This window comes from Aythya ferina (genome assembly GCF_964211825.1).
Source record: "Aythya ferina genome assembly, chromosome: 19".
Lineage (NCBI taxonomy): Eukaryota > Metazoa > Chordata > Aves > Anseriformes > Anatidae > Aythya > Aythya ferina.
This window is the reverse complement of record NC_140309.1, coordinates 9,860,915-9,883,101: the sequence shown is the minus strand read 5'-3', so window position 1 is coordinate 9,883,101 and position 22,187 is coordinate 9,860,915. Positions and strand designations below refer to the sequence as shown.

Genomic DNA, 22,187 nt, shown 5'->3' with positions numbered 1-22,187 from the left:
TGCTACGTCAGGTGTGCAGTAATGCTCTCAAGCAGCAGAATTCATCCACAGCTTATCTGAAAGCTGGCACTGAAGTTTCAAATTCTCCTATGATCCTTCAGTGGGAAGATGGAGCAACGTTTGCTGCTTTCAGCACGCCGTAAGGATCACCAGGAGGCTGCCGTACCAAGGAGCTCAGGCTCCAGCAGCCTGCTGGCCAGGGATGCAAAAGGTGCAGGAATCTCAACGGCTGGGAGCGAGGTTTGCTTCTAAGCCTTGCGACTCCTGCCTCAAAAGACAGAAAAGGGCTTGTAAGTGATCCCTCGCTAACAATCCAGCCCCAGTCAAGAAAGTCAGGCACACACAAGTTCTCTTTCTTTTCTAAATTCTCGGGGCTGGAGGAACTGCAGCCTTTTGTGTTGAAAGATTTCGCATTCGTGTTCAGTAAGGGTCCTGAGCAGACATCAAAGGAAAACATTAAACTTCTTAGGCAAGCCTTAGGCTAACTTCAGAGGATATATGGCTGCATAATGTTTAGCACTTGGATCACAGTAATTCATGGAAAAAGAAACTGCAGGACGCCCACAAGACATTCCCTACATACTTCCATAATCAGGGACATTTCTGCTGGATTTACTTCTCGCATGGCAAAAAAAGGCAGCAAAAAAAGGCAGCAACCAAGACACCAACGTGGCTGCATCTGGCCTGCGTCTTTCTGCTCGTTCCCATCCTTCCCCACTGGACACGAGGTACATATAAATTCATACGTTCCAAGACTGACAAAGAAAGCAAAAAGCCCAGATCAGGTAGAAACCAGCATCACATCTACTCCGAGCCAGAGAGGAACTGCTGTTCACACTGCTGAATGTCTGTTTTGCTCGCTGTTCCCCCAGGCCCTGCACTAGAAAGCGAGGCAGCAGGCACACTTCTCAAGAGAAGCCCCCCATCTCCTTTCCAGGGAGGTTTTGCCACCATTGATTATGGAATGTGTGTTTTTCTTAAAGCTTCTAAGAACCATGGGATGCTGTGCCTGGGAAAGAGAAATGTAACAAGTATCTTTCATTTCTTTTCTGGCAAGGGGAAGGCACTGAAATATACTTTTTAACTACAGCTGCCTGGCACGATACTTTTGTTTCCAGGGTACAGCCAAAGGGGATTAGACACCCTGTAGTAATTAATAAAAGCAGACGGTACCTGCTCCAGAGCTGCATCTCCCAAACAGACGGGAGAAAACAGCAGCAGTTCAGCTGTCCAGGTGGAGAAAGGGGGGAACAAAGCACAGGAATCTGTTACAGCGCTGGGTTGAGTTCCACGAGTCTCAGTCCATTTAGGCGTTGGAAAAAGCAATGAAACAAGAGCATGTACTAAATTTGGCACGCATTTAAGTGATACTTTGCTACGAGGGAACAAGAACCTCCGCTCCCGCTAGCCCAGACACCGAAGGAACATATAAATGAAAAGTAGTTACTCACCCCACCCATCTATCTGATCACCTTCTGTTTCCTGAGTCAGCCAGACCTTTCTTGGCCAGACGACACAACCCACAATTTGGATCTCATTACAAATCAGACACACTAAACCGCTCTCTCCCTTCGGCTGCAGAAGATAAAAGGCCAAGAAAGCAGGCAACATTTTGGTAACCGGCTTCGTGTAACAGCTTCAGCTTTTCTTAAAAGCATCGGCATCGATTATTTTCTTTAAATAGCGATGGCTTATTGAGAACCCTTCCACCCATGTTAATGCACGAGGTTTTCCTAAAGAAGAGAAGAAAGCAAAAACTGTCAAACTGTCCTGCCAAAGCGGATTTGTCAAAGAGCTTCTGATACCCAGTCACGGCAAAACACTGAAGTCAGAGTGAGTTAACGCTGGTGCTGAAGGGCTAAGAGGGGAGATGCAGAGAAGAAGAAATAAAGTATAGGCTGACACGGAACAATGCTGGGATTCAGCTCCAGAGAGCGCATCGGCCAACGGCGTGAGCCAGTGCTGCAATGTGTGCGTGTCCCGAGGAGCTAAAAGCTCGTGGCACGCCAAGCAGCACAGCTCTCATGTGGTCTCTGTACGACTTGGGGCAAAATGAATATAGGAATTAATTCCTTCAAGCCAAAACACCAACACCCTGCTGTTACATAAAAGCCTGTTTTCTGGGGAGCGTTTCCAACCATGGTGTCATTTGGGCTGTTTTGAATCAAGTGACATAGTCAGGTTCAAGATGGGATGCACTGCAGACTGAGAAACGCTCTGGTTTGAAATAATCTCCCATTCCCTACTCAGTCCTCACGGTGCCTGTTCCTTCCTTCAGTCTGTTACATTTCCATATGGAAAACAAGCGCGGCAATTCCACTGCCTGGTTCTCAGATGCTAATAGAAGCCTGTGATGAAAGAGCTGCAGAAGGCCTCGGGGAGATGTTTAAATCCTAACTCAAACAGATAAAAAGATGACTATTTCAGTTTGCCTGGGAAAGTTTCTGCACACATTGGAAACCCCTTGAGGCAGGGACTGCCCTTCTGTTCTCAGTTTAATAGCCTGTTGTACAAATTGTGATTGCACAATTATTCTTATAAAGTTTTCAATTATACAAAGAACGTATTTTTTTATTAAGGTTTATAACTGTGAGAAATAAAACCTAAAACCCCAAACCCTTTGGACTCAAACTGCATGACCCACTAATGCTCAGCAGCAAAGCGGTCCCAGCACCATCAAAAATTTACACCGCAGCCCACAACAAACCCTTCGAAGGATCAACACGAGCACCCCAGCACACTGCAGTTCTGACTTCCATACTTCAAGACACACAGCTTCAGTCCGTGCCTTTGGATCTTCCCTCCTGCGTCCGTGTTTTAGCAGTCAGCACTCCTGGGCAGTCGCTGCACACCTCGATGGCCAGGAACTCCAGTTCCGAGCAGCACGGCGTGCTGGCACTGCCCGGCTGCAAGCTACTCACCTGCAAAGCTGCGTGGCACGAAGGACCAGAGGTTGCACAAAGGACCAGAGGGGGCACAGACGTGGCACAAGGAGGGGAAAATGTGTCAAAGGTGCAACCAGCGGGCACGCGCAGCCACGTGTTTTCTCTGCTTTGGGACCAGCCATGGTTAAAAGAGCAGAGCTCAGATTCTGATCTATGATGAGGACAAAGTGAAATATCTTCTTTAGGCAATAAAGTACCTCCTGGGTCCCAACACAAAACCCAGTTTGCAACACCTCTCCCAGGGGAGAGCCAGGGCAGTGACCACCCCCTTTTTACAGGTAACAGACCCGAGCACAGGAGCAGGCACCTAAAGGCACGCAGCCGGGCTGAGAGGCTGAATGGGTTCGGTGCCCAGACCCGGGCACAGACCGGTCTGCTCTGCTGTGGACATTTACATTTCAAAACCTCCTTCTGCTGAGGAAATGTACAGCCTCCTCCCCTTTAAAAGCTGGAGGCTTTATAGCCCTCAAGGCCAGCTCTGCTGAGCATAGCAGCCGCTGTACCGGAGCGAGGAGCCCCCAAGAGGCCCACAATGACTCAGAAGCAATAGCCTAAGAGGAAGCCTGTCTACAGAGAAGCTGCAAAACCCCGAACTGTGGCAGTCTGCAGCCAGCATTATTCATAACAGAACGCTTAAATTCAATTGTTTGGCATGGAGACAGCATCACAGAGGTGTGGATCAGCCCAGCCAGGCAACAACCAGGAGAAGAAGGCAGGAGAGCCTCCAGCAGCAGCAGGCAGGTCAGAGCACCAGCAGGAAGAATCCAGAAGGACCTTCACAGCTGCACAACCGATGCCCTTGGCGCAAGGTGAGACACGTTTGTCTCTTCTGTGCAACAGGAAGGGGGAAGCGCTGCACCCTAACAGGCAGGGCAGCTCTGTCCCATGCCATCCTGGCCTCCCTCTCTTGAGGCTGCTCCAGAAGCTGAACTCATTCAAGGTGCACACACGCCCAGAGCTCACAGTGCAATTTCCTCTCATCTCAGCTAATAAATCTTATGGTGTGCCTGGGTTTTCTGAGCACGGGTTTTACGAGCTGAATAAACTTTATGGAGGCTTGATTGCCAAGGCAGCCCAAACCTAGAAACTTGATGCCTGACCACAGCCAGGCACAGCAGGCTCAGAGAGCTGCTGTGAGGAAGCAGAGCAGCAGTTTCTGTGCTTCAGAAAGAGCTTAACTGGCTTGCTCCCTCTGCAAAGACCCCTGTGTATTGGCTCTGAAAGCTTTTCATTCAGTTTAGCCTCAAGACCCTTCCCCTCGTGATCACGGGATCGTAGACAGGACAGCATCCTCTGGCTGTGCTGAGCAGCAAGCACCCAAAGAGCCCTGGCAGGTAACTCTCAGTCCCGGCCATCCGTCCGTGCGCATTTACAGCTGGCATCACGGCAAGAGACAGACCACCCGTGAGGAAACCTGTCCTCTGGGGCTGTTCTGGAATTGACTTTTAACAAAAGCAGCAGCTCACCCTTAGATCCTCTAGGCTAAGAGCCCATTTTCCAAGCAAAAACCGCAGCAGCGAAGGCCGGGTGCTGGCACAGCGACTGCCACCGGCGCGCGGGGTGAGGTCAGGCACGTACCTTGGAAATGAGTTCATCGTGGTTAGCCAGATGAGCCCTGCAGTGAATGCAGCTGTAGGTCCTGTGGCACGAAGGCAGATACGCCTGGAAAGTCTTGGACCTTGTCATCTTCACCATTGGAGCCACCGAGCGCTGCGTGAACTCCGGGGTGGCCCAGGAGGCGCTGCCGCAGGAGGGGTCGCACGGGAAACACCGAAAGACACAGGTAAAGGCCGTGGTTTGGCAGGTGGCGGGTGTGGGGCAGGCTCCACACGCTGGGGACAGCTTCAGAGGAAGAGATTCAGCCGGAGGGGACGGAGGAGCTGGCACAGGACCTGCGTTGGGAACAGAGCAGAGACGCGGTGAGCTGCGGCTGCCTCCTGGCCGGTGGGGGGACCGAGTGCCCAGAGGAAGCCAAAGGGACAGGAGCAGCCAGGGGACACGGACACGGACACAGCCTGCAGATCAGACCCAGGAGGACAGGGCTGTATCCACAGCTCAGCTGCTGACGGGCTGGCTGCCCTCATCGCCCCGCTCCTCTCCACCATCTTCTGCCGCTCAACCCCCTACACCTCCGTTCGTTCTCCCAACACTTAATGGATTTAGAAGAGCTGCAGAGGCACAAAGATGCTACAGAAGATCGTTTTCATCACGCCTGGCCTCCCGGACCCCTCTGGGGAGCAGCACACGTCCAGCTCCAGCAGCCCTCGGAGGAGCTGGGCTCTGTCAGCTGGAGGCAGCCGGGACCGGAGCCCGGAGGGAAGCCAGGAGCCCTTTTCTCTCCACGCCGCCCCAGTTTCCACCTGGGAAACGGAGGATTACTTCACCACGCTCACCTTTTTTGAACCTGCAGCAAGCTCCGAGGGCAGCAGCCGCTCTACAAACCGCACTCCAGTATTTTGTTTTCCCTCTCAGACCGTCTGAGGGCACTCACAGCCAGGAGCAGCCTCCAGGTCCACCCTGACGGCAGCAGACGGCTCAAAATTCTCTTCAGGTTGGAAAAACTCTTTGCTATCCAGCATTACCTGACAGCCTGCTAGGTAGCTCAAGCTTGGCTCTTTTCTGTCAGAAATCAGGTTTCAGATCACCCCTCTCTCCTCAGCAGGTATCGGTGTTCCCTCCAGGAATGGGGTCAGCAGTGGAACGAGGGAAGCACTTGACACCCAGCGTGCACACACGCTCTAGAAATTAATCACGGGCTCTGGCTGCTCCTCCCAGGAGGATTTCCTTCGCATAAAAGATGTGATTCTGTTCAGTTCCCAAGTCTGCATTTTGTGTATCAAATGCTGCAACCACCCCTATCCTAAAATAAAAAAGAAAACCAACCTGCACCTGACCTGCAGCGGGAATTTCTCAGGTGAGGTAACAGAAAGGTGCAGGAGCTGACAGTTGGTCTCTAGCTGGTACGAATAACTTGCCTGAAGTGTATCCGACCATCTTCCAGGTAAGGCTAACGCCAGCCCAGGTCACCAAGCCATGAGCCCAGCTCCTTGCAGCTCGCACACTGAGCTGGGCTGTCCCAGACGAGGTGCCAGCAATGCGCCGAGCTCCAGGGACACAGCAGAGCACGGACAGACTTGGACTCGTCTAAGCAAATGTGGCTCGGGCTTGCTAAAGGGACAGGCGTCAAACAGCAGGGTGGAAATCAGGAAATCTATCAGGGAGCTGAAGGCAGGAGCTAGGAGAGCTGTGCTAGGAGGCAGTCCTGCAGAGCTGCGGCACGCGGAGCTGCTTTTCGGCCCAGCAGCAGCCAAAAGTACCTCACCGAGACAGAGCAGCCCCAGACAGACTGCAAGAGCAACACAAATCAGGCTGCGAGCCCATTACTGCCTGCAGGAAAGCCCCATGCGGGAGCACTGTCAGACACGTGCAGATAAAAACCCCACCAACTCGTCCCCTTGGCACCAGGGCACCTTGCACAGAGCCCCCTTTCCAACGCCTCTCCCGAGTCCGTTCATCACTGCCGAGTAACAAGATTGAGGGACTTCACGTTACCTGCCAAGCCTCCTGCCAGCTGGACATCCCTCGAGAGCCAGCAGCGCCTGCAGCTTTCCAGCAGAGCTCCTGCAGGCTGGAGAGCTGTCGTGGGCTCACCCTGGCCCCATCAGCGCGGTCCCAAGCCCAGCGCTCGCCAGGAGGCAGAGGCTGCTAAGCCAGCAGGAAAGCTGGGTGCTTTGGTTGGGTTTTTTCCCCCTGAAATATTTTTCTTCTCCTCTACAGAAACCTCTCAGTCAAATGGGAAAAGGATTCTTACTCATCCTGCAAAGCGCTGATAACGCTTATCTGTCTGATCGTAGCCGTCAGCACTTCCACGGCACTTCCCATCCTTAAAGCTCTTTGCCAACACTCGTTAATCTGATTAACCTCCTCCGATTAAACTTACAGGGAGAGCTCCGCAAGGTCCATCCTGACACAGAAGGGCTCGCTCGGAACTAAACTGCTCCTCTTCAGGCAAGAGGGCAGCCTGAGGAAGCAGCCCACGGGCAGCCCCAAAGCCAGAGACACAAACGATGCCCAGGCAGGTACCACGGGAGCAATGCCCATTTGGTGTTTGCTGACCCCTCTGGCCAGGCTTCCCAGGCATCGGTGTCCTGGAACAGGGAGGGAGGGAGGAAATACTGCGACTGGGCTCTCTCAGAGACACGGAGACGTGCACACACCAGCTGCACACAGCTTTCTGCAGAAGCATTTGATGAGCATCCATTTACTTGGCCTCACAACACAGTCACCATCAGTAAAAGCACCTGACCTTTTGCAACAGGACACAAAAATTCAAGTCAGATAGTATCTGAGCACAGATTATGATGAAGTGCAATTGCTGTTCTCGGTACCGTGCTGAGAGGGCAAACTCATCTCTTCACTCAAGGCAGAGGAGAGCACGAAGATCTGGGAGCTAAGACCTTGCTGGGAAACCTAGCTAAGATGGTAGGCAAGAACCTGCCTTAAAAAATAAAATACCTTCAGATAGACTCCAGTACGGAAGCCATACTTTATAAAAAGACTGCCGATGTTCAGCATCTAGCCAACAACAGCCAGATTGCTCACGTACACATCTACACCAAGAGCTCTGCCCTCATCGCAGTGGTGGAGAGGAGGGAAAAACAGTAGGAAGGGCATTTTTCCATCCTGAACACAGCCACTCGGCTGGAGGGACCCACATCCATCTCAATTACCATCTCAAAATACATCAAATAACATCTGTGGCTCTCAGCAACGCAAAAAAAAAAAAAAACCAACCTGGATTTTTTTCCCTGTCCTAGTGGCAAACACACCTGGGTTACAACACACGGAACAGCTCACAGACGTTCATTCTGCTGCTGAGCCAAGGCACGAGGCTGATTTTAGGCCGTGCCTCTGGCTCTGCAGAGCCCGGTGAGCTCATGTTCCTCAGCCTCGCTGACAGTGGGCAGCTGTGAAGTCACTCCATTAACCTTTTTTTAAAACAATAAATAACAAAAATGTTTCCATTACTTAATGATTGTGTGCCTAACAGCCTAAGAGAGACGAGTATCTGCCACTGCAACAGAATCCAGAGTTTTTCTTTCAGAATTCAGAAGTTTATCTCTAGAATGGTGGTGATTGAGTCAATGCAATGGAAATTTGCACAGATAAATTAATTTGCAAGAAATCAGACAGCTGGCTTAGACAAAAGGAATGGATTCTAGGAAAAAGCTTATCAACTTCCTCTGCTGCAGCAATCGGTGAGAAAATCAGCTGAACGCACTGCCTGCACACACTGCTGCCCTGCCAAGCCTGCTACACCTCAAGGAAGAAAAAAACACAACATTTTACTGTGCAAACAGCTTTTTCATTCAGTTTTCACCCTTCAACTGTCCAACAGCCACTTTCCACATTAAGTTCTTTAGTAATTCATGAAACACCAGAGGAGAAAGGCAAAGCCTGTGCTGAATGCCAGCTCCATGAGGCTGCTGTTTGTACAAGCCCACGCACCACAGGAGCACAGAACAAGAACTCTTACACGTGAAGCCCAATTCTGCAACCAACCCATTCGCAACGCGGCTCAGAGGTAAATGTTCCTGTTCATTCTGGAAGGGCAAACAGCAGGTTTGTGGGTTAGCTTTATGGATTATTTACTTTTTAAGATAAGAGCCTTTAGTTTGTTAAATGCTAGGGAGAGCTGCCTGGAGTAGTTCTGTAAAAAAAAAACCATCTGGAAGCCCAACCTTCCTCCTTCGGTGTGCCTTCACATTACCATGGGAAGACCCAGAGATGTAGTTATGTTAATTATACCACAATGGGAATCAAGCTGGGAGAGTTCTTTGTTTCCACAAGGTCACAAACTTCAGCAGCCAGCGTTGCTCCAGGGTCTCAGCACGGTTTAAACAAAACGTTTGAGGCAGGCACACCGATCGGGGTTTTCTTGACATGGAAGCCACCTTCACGCTGCTTAACACACTGCAGTTTGAAAGAGGAAGGCTCGTCTCTAACACAACAAGCTAAAAGGGGAGCCTGGGTTTAACACCCAGCTCTGCTGATCCTCCCTGGGGAATCAGAGCCGGTGTCCCAAGGCCAGATGCTGACCCCTCGGGGACACCTGGCACAGCCAGGAGCCTCCGCACGCACGTGGTGTGGGGCTGCAGGGAGGATGCCGGCGCTTCGGGAGGGTCTCACCTCGGCACAGGGCTGCAACAGCTTTGGAAAGATGAAGTCGAATCTGAAGGTGGCAGGGTAAGGTGTTTGTGAAAAGCCCTGACTGAAAGGACGAGCGTTGGGAAAGCCAAGAAAGAAGAAGCAGATGGGTGTAAGCCACGTACCTCTACTTCTTCAGTATCTGAAACGCTCTTGGTGAGGGGTATCAGCATGATCAGAAGTCATTATTGCTACAAGAACCATGAGTGCCCTTCCCTAAGGAAGGACTCCTTGCCTGTGCTCCTTCAGCTCATTCTCCAAGCCTTGCAAGCCCATGGAGAAAGGAAAACAGAGAAATGATGACTGCATTTACTTTTACTTTCAACAGATTCATGTGCAGAACTGCACTAAAGATACAGCATGGAGCGAGATTCTCACTTAAACCACCTTCAGCTGGAAATATCCTTCATTCCCCTTATTCCTTTGGGCATCTCCTAGCAAGGCACTCCGTTTCTGCAGACCTCAGCTCTCCCATCCGTGCCCTGGAGACAGCAGCCGCCAGCTGCAGGAGGCACTTTGTGGTTCTGGGAAACAGGATCTGGATGGGTGGCTGCAAAAAGACACCAGAACATAACGCAGACAACAGCCAGGTAACCACTAGAGGGCATCAAAAAGAGGCAGAAAACAGCAATTAAAGCCTATCTGGCCATAGTGAATCAGGGCCAGGCACGGCGCCAGCCACGCTGCACCTGCCGTGCCTGCACATCCCACAGGCAGCTTGTCAGGAGGAACATCGGTTTCTGTTCTGCTGGGTAGCTGCTGATACCAAAACTGTCCCTGCCGTTGTGTCGATCGGAGGAACAAACAGCAAAGCTTCAAGGCTCGCTTCAGGTTAATCCCCTCCCCAAGTCAGTCCAGCTTCATCACTGGAGACATCAATGCTGGTTTTAATAAATTATGGATTAACGAAGTAATCTATGAAAAAATATATTTTAATTGTTCTTTACATAGTTCAGTTACCTTCTGACAATTTGGAGATTAAATAAAATTAAACAGATTTTTTTTTTTAATTAGGCAACATCCACACCAGTGCATTTTCAGGCTCCCAGGTGCAACTGTGGCACCAGAAGCAAGCGCAGAGGCTGCCTGCAGTCAGAGCAGAAGCTTCCCCGTACTGAGCCACAGCTCACAACCGACTGGCAATCACAGGAACAGGCTGGGTACGTCACTGAAGACCCTGCAGAGATGCTTCTTTCCTTGCTGTGGGCTGCAGGGACCTGAAGACCACAAGAACTTTCTGAATTTATTACAGACCTGGGGCTGAACTCAGCCATTCAGACCTATCGAGCGTCAGAAATGCTAACTCATCTCTCCCTGCAGCACGGAACAAAGCCCGCTGCTCAAAACAACCCCGTCCAACACGCTACCGACACCGCAACGGGAGGCAAGGGAGGGAAACCATTCTGGAAAGCTTCCAGAAAATGCCTCCTTTTACAATTTCATCTCCAAAGACGCAGGGCTGCTAGCGCAGACATCACCTTTCAGCCTTCAGAATCTGTCACCGTTTCTGGGCCTGCCTGCGCCGGCACGGGGAGCTCAGCCTGTGCCAGAAGGACGACTGCCACCTCTGCTCCAAATCCTCGTCCCACTCGCCCGCGAGTTGCCTGGCAGCAGCATCCTGGCGATGCAGGAGAGGCTGCGCTGTGAGAGCAGGCGGTGCCGGAGGCTTTCTGGCTGCAAGCTGCCCACCTCTGCTTCGCAGCCACGCTCCGGCACGGCTGGCTCCAGCCCCAGCAGGTGCCAGGGGGATGCACCGAAGGGCAGGAGGAATCCTGCAGACAAGCAGCACGGTTGGCCCGAGCAGGTTAGAAACAAGCCAGCAGGCCCTTGTGGTCCTACCAGCAAACCCCACTTGTGCCACAAATAAACAAACTGCAAGCTGAGCTAATTTAAAACACCAATGGCTCCGTTTCCTCGTTTATGTTTTAAGAGGGTTGATGCCAGCATCCCACACGCAGGGCTACCAGCCCTTCATCTGCACTGGCCATGCACCAGAGGGAGATAAGAGAAGGGCTCACACACAGCAAGATGCAGCCCTTCGGCCCGTAGCCACCTTCCTGCCAATGCACTACGTGCTCAGTGTGATGACAGCACTCGCAGCCACGGATCAAAGATATGAAACGCCACCAGAACGATGCACATCCAGCATCCTGCAAAATGCAACACCCCTCCCAGCCCTGCCCTAGGACCAGACTCAACTGAAGACGTGAAGGAAGAGCTCTTCCCACCCGACTGACCAAAGGACCCGAGGACCATTTTCTGCTCTGATATCCGCAGCTCTTCTTCTGACCAACACCAAGGATAACGCGCTGAGTTCTGACCAACCTCCTCCAGAACCACTTTTGCCCAACAGCTACTTTATTAACGAGGTGCATACTTTCCGTGGCAGTTCAGCCGTCGTGCTTCTAGCTCGCATTTCCATTGAAGGCATAGCAGCCCTAGCGCCACGGGAGAAAAGTCAGGTGAAGATTTACAGCCCTAGTGCTCACATGACAGATACTTTATAACCGAATCGAGTCTGAGATGGTCAAGTCAGCTGTTAGCCTACCAGTTTTTGTCATTAGTTCCTCCTGGATATCCTCACTAGCCTGCACGTTACTGCCAAGGCATGCGAGCTGACTCGCCTCTCGCAGCTCCGTGCCTACTGACAAATGCTTGAGCTGGGAGTTCCTGGGATTCTCATTAATTTTTTTTTATAGTTAATTATTAACTTTTTTTTTTTTTGGCGAGGCTGGACAATCTGTTTTTAATAATACATTGCTTGAGCCATCCTTTAGTAATACTTCATCAGTGAAATTTAAATCTTCCAGAGCCCCGTGGCTGAGCTGTGCAATCCCTAGGTCATACCACGCTACATTTTTCTCCTCCTAACAAAGTGGCTGCCAACGTGAAACAGGAGAAGCCAGAGTGCAGCTCTGCCTTCCCCCTCCGAGGATCAAAACCTTCTCTGAAGGGCAAATTCAAAGCATCCTCAGCTTTTTCAACTTTTAATAGCCTTCACTTGACCCGGGGAGTTCAGTTCTCAGTTCTGTACAAGTCACAGCTGCGGTAAGAGGCGAAAAGCTGTGTATTTTTGGGCCTCGGCACAACATCCCACCTCGTAACACGCCGGAACAAGGCTGGAACAGGTGCAGAAGCGATCTCTGGCTGCTGTAAGCCTGCGTGGAGGCACCGGAAGGCGGCTCTTAGGGGTTGCATTCCCACAACTTCCACTGACTCACGCTGCCCGGCACTATCATTTGTTAAAGCAAGAGTGAAGTGAGGATAATAGCTATTTACTGAAAACAGAGGAGCGTGATTAGCTTTAATTAGCACTGTCAAGTGACTGGAGATTGTCGGGTACGAGATGTGGGGGAGCTAAGTCTTATTAATTACGTTATTTCCTGCAGCCTTAAGTGGCTTGGCCAGTCTGGCGACGCTTCCGGGCACCACACATCCCGCCCCAGCGAGCGGCAGCGCTCTCGGGCAGCTCTGGAGGATGCGGTGGGCGAGCAGAGGGGGGAAAAAACAGAAGGCAGGAGCATTTGGCTCCTGAACTGCAAGGCCACCATGCGGGCCATGCCCAGACAAGCACGGAACAAAGGGGCAAGGAAGGCATGGGAGAGAAAGGATGCTGAGCTTCCTCCAGTGAGAACTAGAGCTAGGAGTGATGGGGGCGACCAGGAGCAAGATTCAGGCCCTGCAGCCCACCCAAAAAACTGCATTTCACCCCCCCCGCCAAAGAGGCAGACCTACAAAAAGTCTTTGTTTGGGGAAAAAGAGGTCTGGCTGCTCAATTGGCATCGCAGCGGCAGCAGACGTGCTGATTTACCAGAGGAAGATGTGCTCTAAGGAAATGAAAAATCCTGGCATGAGTCATAGAAGTCGATCTCGTCTATAGATTTGTCTTGGTTTCTGGAAGGAAAAGGAAATCTATCCTTAGCCTTTCGTTACCGTGATTAGATCTGGGGGACAAGGCCTCGGCGTTAACAAGCCCAGAAAAGAGGGAACAAACTGAAGGACCAACTCACAGAGAAAGGAAGCCGTGTATTTTGCAATGGTCTCAAAGCGATAAATGCACTCAGCTTCGCAATTCTGCCTCGAGCCTCACCGATTAGCTTCCAAGCAGCTAAGGGAACAGAACTCCCCATTTCTCCAAATGCCACTTGGTGATCTCTCCCCAATCCCCCTGCTCTAGCACTTCAGAGCTGACCTCTGAAGTTCAAACAAAGACTTCCCAGTTCACCATCCAAACCCAGGGAAAGGCTTTATTGACCTTCAAGAGGTTTCTAAGCACGTGGTCAAAGGCAAGACCGTGATGCAAGACCAAGAAGTAAATGTTTTTTTCTCCTCTGCAATCCCTGCAATGCTCCTATGGTAGTAGCACACTAGATCAAGGAGCTCCCACCTTCTAAACTGCCAGCCAGGATCGACACCAGAGTGACCAGCTCCTTAATTATATTCTCTCTCAGCAACAGGTATTCAGCCATGAGTCAAGGAGCCTTTGAGGGAATGTGGATTTACAGGTAGCGATGCTGCCTTCCTCAGTGCAACTCTGACTCAACTACCCACACCAAACAGCAAAGAAAGGAAATCACTTATTCAAAGCCTGTGAATCCAGAGGACACAAGGCAGCCCCATGACTGACACAGCTGTGCCACCTACTCCCAGGCCCTGGCACCATGAAAAGAGACACCTGCAAGGAAAGGTTTAAAATTTTAAATAAAAAAAAAAATAATAAAATGAAGAAGCACTAGATTAAAGAAATATCTTTGTCCCTCCTACAGCATTCCCAATTTTACCTTCCAAGCACCAAAAGCTCATTGTTCTTTTCAGCAGGAGGCAAGAAACAGGGATCCGGTGAGAAAAGGCCAACGTCTTAGTTCTCCGTTCAACCGTGACCATTACACAGCAAACATTTAAAAGCAAGCAGAGGCGTGGAGCTCGGCACGACGAGGTCTTAAACAACGTAAACGGGAGCGCTGTGGAAGCATGAAGTCACAACCACCTCTCCAGGCAGGATCCTCTCCCGCAGCTCCCCGTACCTGCCTGTTTCTGACCGCCTGGCTCGGCAGAGGCCTCCTCGTGCTGCCCACTGCAAACCTTGGATACCAGCAAAGGAATCAGCAGAAAATCCTCACCTGGAGCACGGAGCAGGCCCTGAGGATGGCAGCGCCAGGCGGGCAGGTGCCGGGTCCCAGCCTCAGCTCGGCAGCCTGCCCCTGGCCCCTGTGTGTGCCTGGAGGCCGCAGCCCAGAGCGGATTCACCCCGATTCACCCCAATGGGTGTGGGGAGGGGGTATGGGGGGGGTCCGGCTGCTCCCCTGCGTGGTTCCAACTGCGCTTTTGGACCCATCCCCATTCCCTTGGCAGCACAAATCAGTTTTAAAACCTCACCCCCAGCCCCACAGCGGGCTGCTTCACCCTCACCGGGCTCCCTCTGTTTTTTCTGCCCCACACCAGGTCCCTGAAGGGGAGGACGAGACCCGGCCCCCCCCCCCCCCCCCCCACCGGGGTCCCCGCACCTGAGGGCGGCTCGGGGGGGGGCCCCAAGGCCCGGCCTAGGTTGGGGGGGGGGGGGGGGGGGGCCGGTCCCACAGCGCCGAGCTCAGCGGCTGCCGGGCCACCACAGGCCGGCCTTCCTCCCCTCCTCCTCATCCTCATCCTCCTCCTCCTCGCCGCCCCCTGCCCGGACATGTTGCCCCCCCCAAACCGCCTCACACAAAGGCCGCCGCTCGCCCGCCCGGCCCGGTTCGGCCCCCCCCTGAGGGAGCAGCCCCCGGGACGTGTCTGTGAGGGGGGGGAAGCGGCTGTGGCCCCTCCGCGCGTCCCCGACCCGTCCCCCCCCCGCCGCACTCACTCGCCGCAGCGCGGCCCCAGCGCAGTCGGAGCGCGGCCGCCGACGCGCCCCAGGCAGCCCCGCAGCGCCCTCCCACCGCCGCTTTATAAGCGCTCCCCCCCGCCGATTGGCACCGCCACCGACCAATCGCCGCCCGCTGGCACATAGCAACAAGCCGGCGGTTGGGCGCCGCCGGCCGCAGCCCATTTTGCCGCCGCCAATCAGCGGGCGGAGGCGGAGAGAAAAGCCCGCCTCCTCCTCCCTCCCTGAGCTCACCACTCGCTCCCCCCCCCCCGCCCCGCCCGCCTCGCGCAGGCAGCAGCTGGGGCGGCGGCAGCCAATGGGAGCGGCGCTGGCGCTGCCGGCGTGGAGCGCGGCGGGGGGGACAACAAACAGAGGCCGCTGCCTCTTAAAGGCGCCGCTACCCCCGGGCCCGTGAGGGAGGGCGGCCCTGAGGGGAGAGGGCGCCGCCATGAGCGCCCCCCCGGCCTTCCCCAGCATTTTGGCACCTCCAGGCCCCGTGTGGCCGAGTGTAGAAGCAGATGTGGCCCGTACGCACCTGCACGCAGCCCAAACAGAATGTTTTTTGAGGTGTGATTACCTCAGAGCACGTTAACTGAGAGTCCAGCAGCACACAGCCCGAAATAAACTGATGGCATCTCGCTGCCTTTTTTTTTTTTTTTTTTTTTTCCCCCCTGGAGTTCTGGTTCATAAATAGTGTGCCATACCTCTGCTTTTCCTAAGTGTTAGCAACAATTTGTCATAGTATAAACCATTATTAAAGCTGTGCTTTATATCCGTCCTTTTGGCACAGGCAGGGACAGAAGTTACATATAACACTCACTGAAACACATTTGCTCTCTGGGATTATTCTTGCTCTACTATTCTACTGCCTTTTAAAATATTTATACGAATATTTTAAGCAATTCTATTGTATAGGTAACTACATATAAAATATGGGTAACTACAAGGGGAATGGTCTGTTCTACATAGTAAATATATGGACACCAATGCACACTAAGAGCATTAAGCAATGGGTGATACAACACAGTATTTCTATTATTTGTAATAAAATAAAATATCCCATATATAGAAAGATAACTTTCTACCTTGCATTATAAGCGTAGTTTTCTTCCACACAAGCAAAACACGCCTCTCAGATCACATTACTGAAACGCACACCAGCTAGCTAAGAGACTGTATAAACCAGATTTTAAACCACAAAATGGCATTTGTTCCTGTAAGCTGGTGGTACTGCCAAGTACAATTTAAATATCCTATTAATGAAGGCTTGAGCACCATGGTAGTTGCTAGCAATGAAATAGACTCAAGAAGGAAATTGTCATGTTATCCTTAGTCTGCTACCAGAGCAACAAAAGCCTACTTTGTGGGCTTACTTTAAGCTTCTTCTTTTCTTAGATAACCTCCTTCCTCTTCAGGCCAGCAACCAGAGCCAACACACCAGATTTTCAGACCCGCAGAACTAGATGAAGCCATATTTACAAGATCTAGACAAACTTCTGTGCAGGAAGTGGTGAAAAATTTGCTTGAACTTTACATCACCAAGACTCCTCAAAAGGATACCGAAAATAAAAACTATCAGCAAAATAAGTTCGCACAACATGAAAGAGAGGCTGCTATGTAAGCTTTTTTGTTTTGTTTTCAAACCTGGAGGTGAGTTGCACAGAAGTTTTGTTTGTTAATAAAAATGTTATTTACAAGAATATTGAGCTGATTACAACAGAACATTTTGTACAGATAAAACCAAGCTTGCTTGGTGGTTAATTGGAATTACATTGATATAAGTTGAGTATCGCCATGGAAATCCAGGGAATCACACAGCTTTGAAATCACGAGAAGAAGACTATATATGAAAGCCAAAATTGCTTTTTAAAACTACGTGCTAATCTTTATGAAAATCCTTAGAAAATCTGGTATCTTTTTAGGGGTAACTACTTCATTAACAGCATTTTCTTCTGTTTGAAAAAATACAATGCTAGTTAGGTGCTAATTATTTTCTCATTGAAGCTGCAAGTCACATTTTCACAATTGATTCTGCATTACAGAATTTAGTCGCAAGCTCTGGAAGTGCAGCCTGATAAGCATCATGAATACTTCCACTGGGCTAAGCTTTTGGAAAATTCATTCATTTTAAAAGTCTGAATTTTGGATCTAACCTATTTGACAGCTCGGGTTTCAACTGAACAGCTGAGCAGGATTTTTCATTTACCTATTTGCAAACATCCTGTTTTTGAAACTTGAACAAGACAGCTAGCGTTTCCCTGCTCTGGGTCTGACATCAGTTTCAGCTTTTATTGTAATTTAAACTAGAAGCTGCCTGGGGCTGAGCCAAAGCATCACCAACTGGGGCTGACTTTTGCTATTTGACTATCACTGCAATATTGAGGGGATAAAGTATCCAATTACTCGTGGTATCTCCACATTTTTAGTGCTGCAATAGAATTAGTAGCACTTAAAATCCATTAACAATCTCAGTTGCTCGGTGCTTACCAGTTTTATTTACCGATGTTATTAGCCTTGTAATAAAGATACTTCACCTGATATTGCCTTTGCTTTACTTATAAAATAGGGGTATGTCAAACTTTTTCGGTGATATCACAAAACGTCTTCAGGTACTTTAGATGAGAGATGGTTTCTTTACCAACAGCGGTATTTTCCTCCCCTGCTTGCAGCATTACTATTTTCAGTCCCACAACCAAACCGCAGGTGTTTCAAGCCCTTCTTGCCCTCCAAAATCGCCAAGACACCTGACAGCGGAGCTGCAGCGCCCTCAGTACCCCCAGCCTGCTGTCGGCTCATCCTGCTGCCCACAAAATCCTCCTGCACCTTGCAGCAAGACCACAGCAAGGCACCGCGCAGCCCGGCCAGCCCCAGAGCTGGGCTGCGGCGGCCTCCAGCGGCCTGACAGGGACCTGCGGCTTTTGTGGGGGTTTAAATTATTTATTTTTCCTGCTTTCTAAACGCTTTTGGTAGCGCATTTCCCACAACCGTTCCCCACACACTCAGGGAACTGAGGGGGCAAACGCAGATCTCAGATTTCTGCTGCCACCGCAATGGTCTTGCTCGCCGATGGAGTGAAGTATAACCCGAAAAATACCCCAAAGCAGCCACACCTCAAGCTTTGTCCTTTTGGGTTATGAACAGGGTCGAGCTCTGGTGGATATGCTGGTGGAGGCCCAAGTGCCAGTACTGCAGACTTCTCACAGGCTGCACTGTCTGGAGGCATCACTGACTGATGTTTTCCATGCTGAAAGACATACATGTGTAGCAGGACGGATGTGAAAACTCGTTCAATGTTTTCCAGTTCCCTGTTTTGGTTTCCTTCTGGTTTAGACTGTTTGCTTATAAATAAACTACTGCCTAGATCAATTGTGGAAATATCAGCTACCAAAATCTTCAAAAGGTTACTAAATACTGTTACATACAAAACCCTACTTCGCCTCTCTTAGCTAATACAAAGCCTCAAGGCTTTAAAATTACACTTGACCTTAAAACCTAGTATTAAATGTAATTTAATGGCAATCCAGAAAGAAAGCTGGAGTTTTACCTCTAGAACTGGCGGAAACATTAACCTGCTGATCGTGAGAAAAAGCCCGTTGGTATCAGAGTGCCGTATTTATGGCAGAGCATCACCTAACAAAGGACAATACAACACCACACAGAGACTTGCCACAAATGGTTATCTGGTAGCATGAACTTATTCAAAACACTGCTAGCTTGCTGCTGCCAATTCAGAAGCAGGTATCTGTCACCTGTCAAAGGCTTTTTATACTCCATAATCTGTTGATCACAATTTTTTGCATAAGTCTTCTACAGAAGTGAACATGGAAATGACTCACTGTGAGGGACACAGTTTACTAGAACAAAAGCATCCCAAAGCCATTACAAAAGGGGATTTCAGAACAATTTAAGGGCCACAGCAAGGTCATTTGGAAAATTAAGTCTGATTTTCCAGGTATTTAACATTTCAACAGAGACCAAAGAAAATGATGTTTAACCAAATAAAAAATGTAGATCAAGCCCTTCTACAATAAAGGCTCTCACTTCAGCCTCAGCCCAGTTGCTCTGGTACTGGATTTTACATGCACAGAAAACTGACCCTTTGCATTTCCCTGTTCATTTCAGATATGGTGTTAAAAATGCACGCATACAATCTTAGAGTACAGCCAGAACTGGGCCACTGATCACTAAGTCTAAAAAAAAAAAAAAAAAGAGGACCTGTCTCCCAACCATAAAAGCTGGTATTTATTTAGGCATGCAATGCTGTGCTCAGGAATTAAGGACCATGATATCTAAAAAGCAGCTCTGCTGCTGACAACCACTTTCACACTGAATTACGAAGCACAGGCCAACGCTCTCACACTTACACAGCTGCTATTGAGCATGGCTACCCGAACCACTAGCATATATAATAAATCTCAAAGCATTCTTAAAATAAGCATTTGTTGGCTTATTTCAACTTTCTGTTTTCATCCATGCAGAAATACAGACCCTATTTTTAAGTTAAGGTGCTACAGTCCCAGACAAGCAGGCAGAATCTTTAAATGTAGAAATGCTGATGGCAAGAACACACGCACAGGGTCAGCTCTCTTGCCATGCTGGTCTTGGCATTCAGTTACAGCTAAGGTACTAGAGAGCACCCTTTTAGCTTCCTCTACCAATATTACACAAGACTTGTCTGCTTCAAAATGAAACGCATATAGTACGGTTTCAAGAGTTTAGTACATAACGTGTACACTTTCCTGCTCTTCTCTGATCTTACATTTTGACTATCTGAATTTGCAGATGCACAGACAGGCTGTGCTCTTTGAAGCATGCCATGCCTCTTCTGCAGGCACACCTTTGTTTGGAAGCAACAGCACACACTGCAGTATTGAACAAGCAAATTCTCTACAATGTTTTCTAGCATTGCATACACAGACTACTTTCTATCTTAAAATGAACCAAAGATAAATCAAATAGGAATTGACTTCAAAAGTTTTAGCTAAGAGCTCGTTTACTCATGGCAAAGGCATGTTTAAATCCCCTGCAGGTTTCGTTTAGCTGCAGATGCTATAATTACTATGAGGAAATCAACATAATTGCCAAAAAATTCGAGAAAGTTCAGAGCATTTAAGATGTCCCCATCTTTTGAGCAACCCTATCCACATAAAAGACCACCATCAAAACTTTGAAGTTTACAATGCTATAAATAGTAACCTCAGAAACTATCCTTTCAGGCAAAGAAGTCACAAGAAAGTAGTATTTAGGTTTAGATCTTTTATGAGCAAAGATGTTTGAACATGTCACATTTCAAGAGCATCAATCTTTCTTTACAAGAAAAGAAAAAAGTCACTTCATAGATTTTGAGCTAGAGAGGTCCACAGCATTTTCTGCAAATTAAAAGTGCATGGAATACATGCATCATCCTTCATACATAAAGTATTTGCAACAGGATTGAGAACACAGTAAGTGTTAAACAATATTTAGAGTTAAAATTACCCAAAGGAAAAAAACATCTCTCCTTGGAGAGAGGGATTAACTGAACATCCCCCTGGACAGCTGTGCAAGATCAACAAGTGCTTTTCTGTACAAAGGGTTTAATAAAAAAAAAAAAATCACACAGCATGTTCTGGAATATTCAAAATAATGATTTGATAGAATAAACATTCTACAATTCCCTCAATTCCATATTGTTTTGTTACAAACAGTTATCACGGCCCACACCCTGTGCATGGGTGCTCAGACTCATGGCTTCATCCTTACATTACCTGTCTCATAAGATTAAATTTTAGCTCTTGTACTGGAATTCAAATGGGTGACTGAATAAATTGGTCAGTTTTCCAGCACCGAGCCCCTCCCTCCCACGTAGCTTGACTTACTCAAATTTCAGATATTAAGTAGTAGATTTATCAGAGAGGTGATATGTGAACAGCACAGTCAAAAGCTACATCAGACATAGGAAGACTAGTGGTTGAAGAACGTGCTGAGCATCTTTGACGGCAGAAGTTTCCAACACCACTGCTAGAGTGAAATTGTCAGAAGACTATAATGAAATAATAAAATTAAGTCCATATTTTAATAAGTGTTTTGTCATTCAATAAAATATAAAACAAAATAGCTTACTTAGGCAGTGATGAGGAAAATTTGAGAGAGAAGCTAAGTCATCATGTGTCCCTTGAGACATCAAGTCCAGAAATCAAGAGTAGCACTCTAAGATTCAGCTTTTCCTAGCCTAAAAGAACTTTTAACATCAAAGTGGTATTTAGTAGTGTTCTCTGAAACCAGAGTTACATTTGCATCTTTACGAAGGTGTGTGTGTTGGAAATTTGATAGCAAAAAAACTGAGTAGAAAAAATATAGGAAGGAATTTCCCTTCCCTTAAACGGACATCACACAAATGTGATTATCCATCCAGATGGACTTGACATTCTAACACAAACAGGCATAATGAAATAACAAAGATGCTCCATGATTACAGGTATGGCATGGCATCTTGTCTCCCTGAAGTGAGACAAGAGCCCTTCCAAATCTGAGCAAGCAAGGGCAAAAAGTTAATTACTTTAAAAATTTGATAGTAAGGAGTATATCTTGCAGTTAATATACTTTTGTTTCTGGCTTATTATTGAATGAGATCCTCATTCTCATTATTGAATGAGAAGTAGATGATATCATCACTAAACAATAGTTTTGTTCCAGCAGTATCTGATGATTAAACGACCGAGTTTTGTGAATACATCATTGTGATTAATTAAGCTAAAATAGTTAAATTCTTTCTGAAAAACCTTAACACTAGCATAACACCAAAACACACAGGCATTGCAGGCTCAAATCTGTCTGACACACACATAGCATCTGTTCACAGTGACAGAACAGTGTTCAGCTTCCAGAAATACATTCCTTTCCAACCCCATTCCATAATACTTAGGGATTCCTGGCTTTTGCTGCTGAAGTTAATCCTGCATCCATGCCCATAAACTTCAGGAATATTGAGTGTACTTTTGTGGAGAGAAAGGACTAAAACTTACACACATCCTAGAATGACACCTGCTCCTGTTTTAAGTACATACATGAATCTGATTTGGGTGAATTCATTTGAAATGAACCTTACGTTGTTCCTAAAACTCCTGACCAAACAAAGTCTTCTTTGGTCCCTCACCCTGAAAACAACTTCCCATTTATCAAGCCAACAGATGTTAAAACTATTAAAGTGCAAA

General features: G+C 48.7%; 1 protein-coding gene across 2 annotated transcripts in view; it reads right to left on the bottom strand.

Moving 5' to 3' along the window:
- The window catches only part of YPEL2 (yippee like 2), a 30,589-nt gene extending 15,543 nt beyond the window's left edge, over nt 1–15,046 (bottom strand). Inside the window, exons 1-2 of one of the 2 annotated variants that reach the window (XM_084493466.1) lie at nt 14,992–15,046; nt 4,524–4,837 (exon numbers count right to left, since the gene is read on the bottom strand). In XM_084493466.1, coding sequence (XP_084349592.1) covers nt 4,524–4,640 — 117 coding nt within the window. In that variant the 5' untranslated portion in view covers nt 4,641–4,837; nt 14,992–15,046. Of the gene's footprint in view, nt 1–4,523; nt 4,838–5,338; nt 6,417–14,991 lie in introns of those variants that run through there. The other variant, XM_084493467.1, reaches the window with a different exon arrangement.
- Between the last annotated feature and the right edge of the window lie 7,141 nt (nt 15,047–22,187).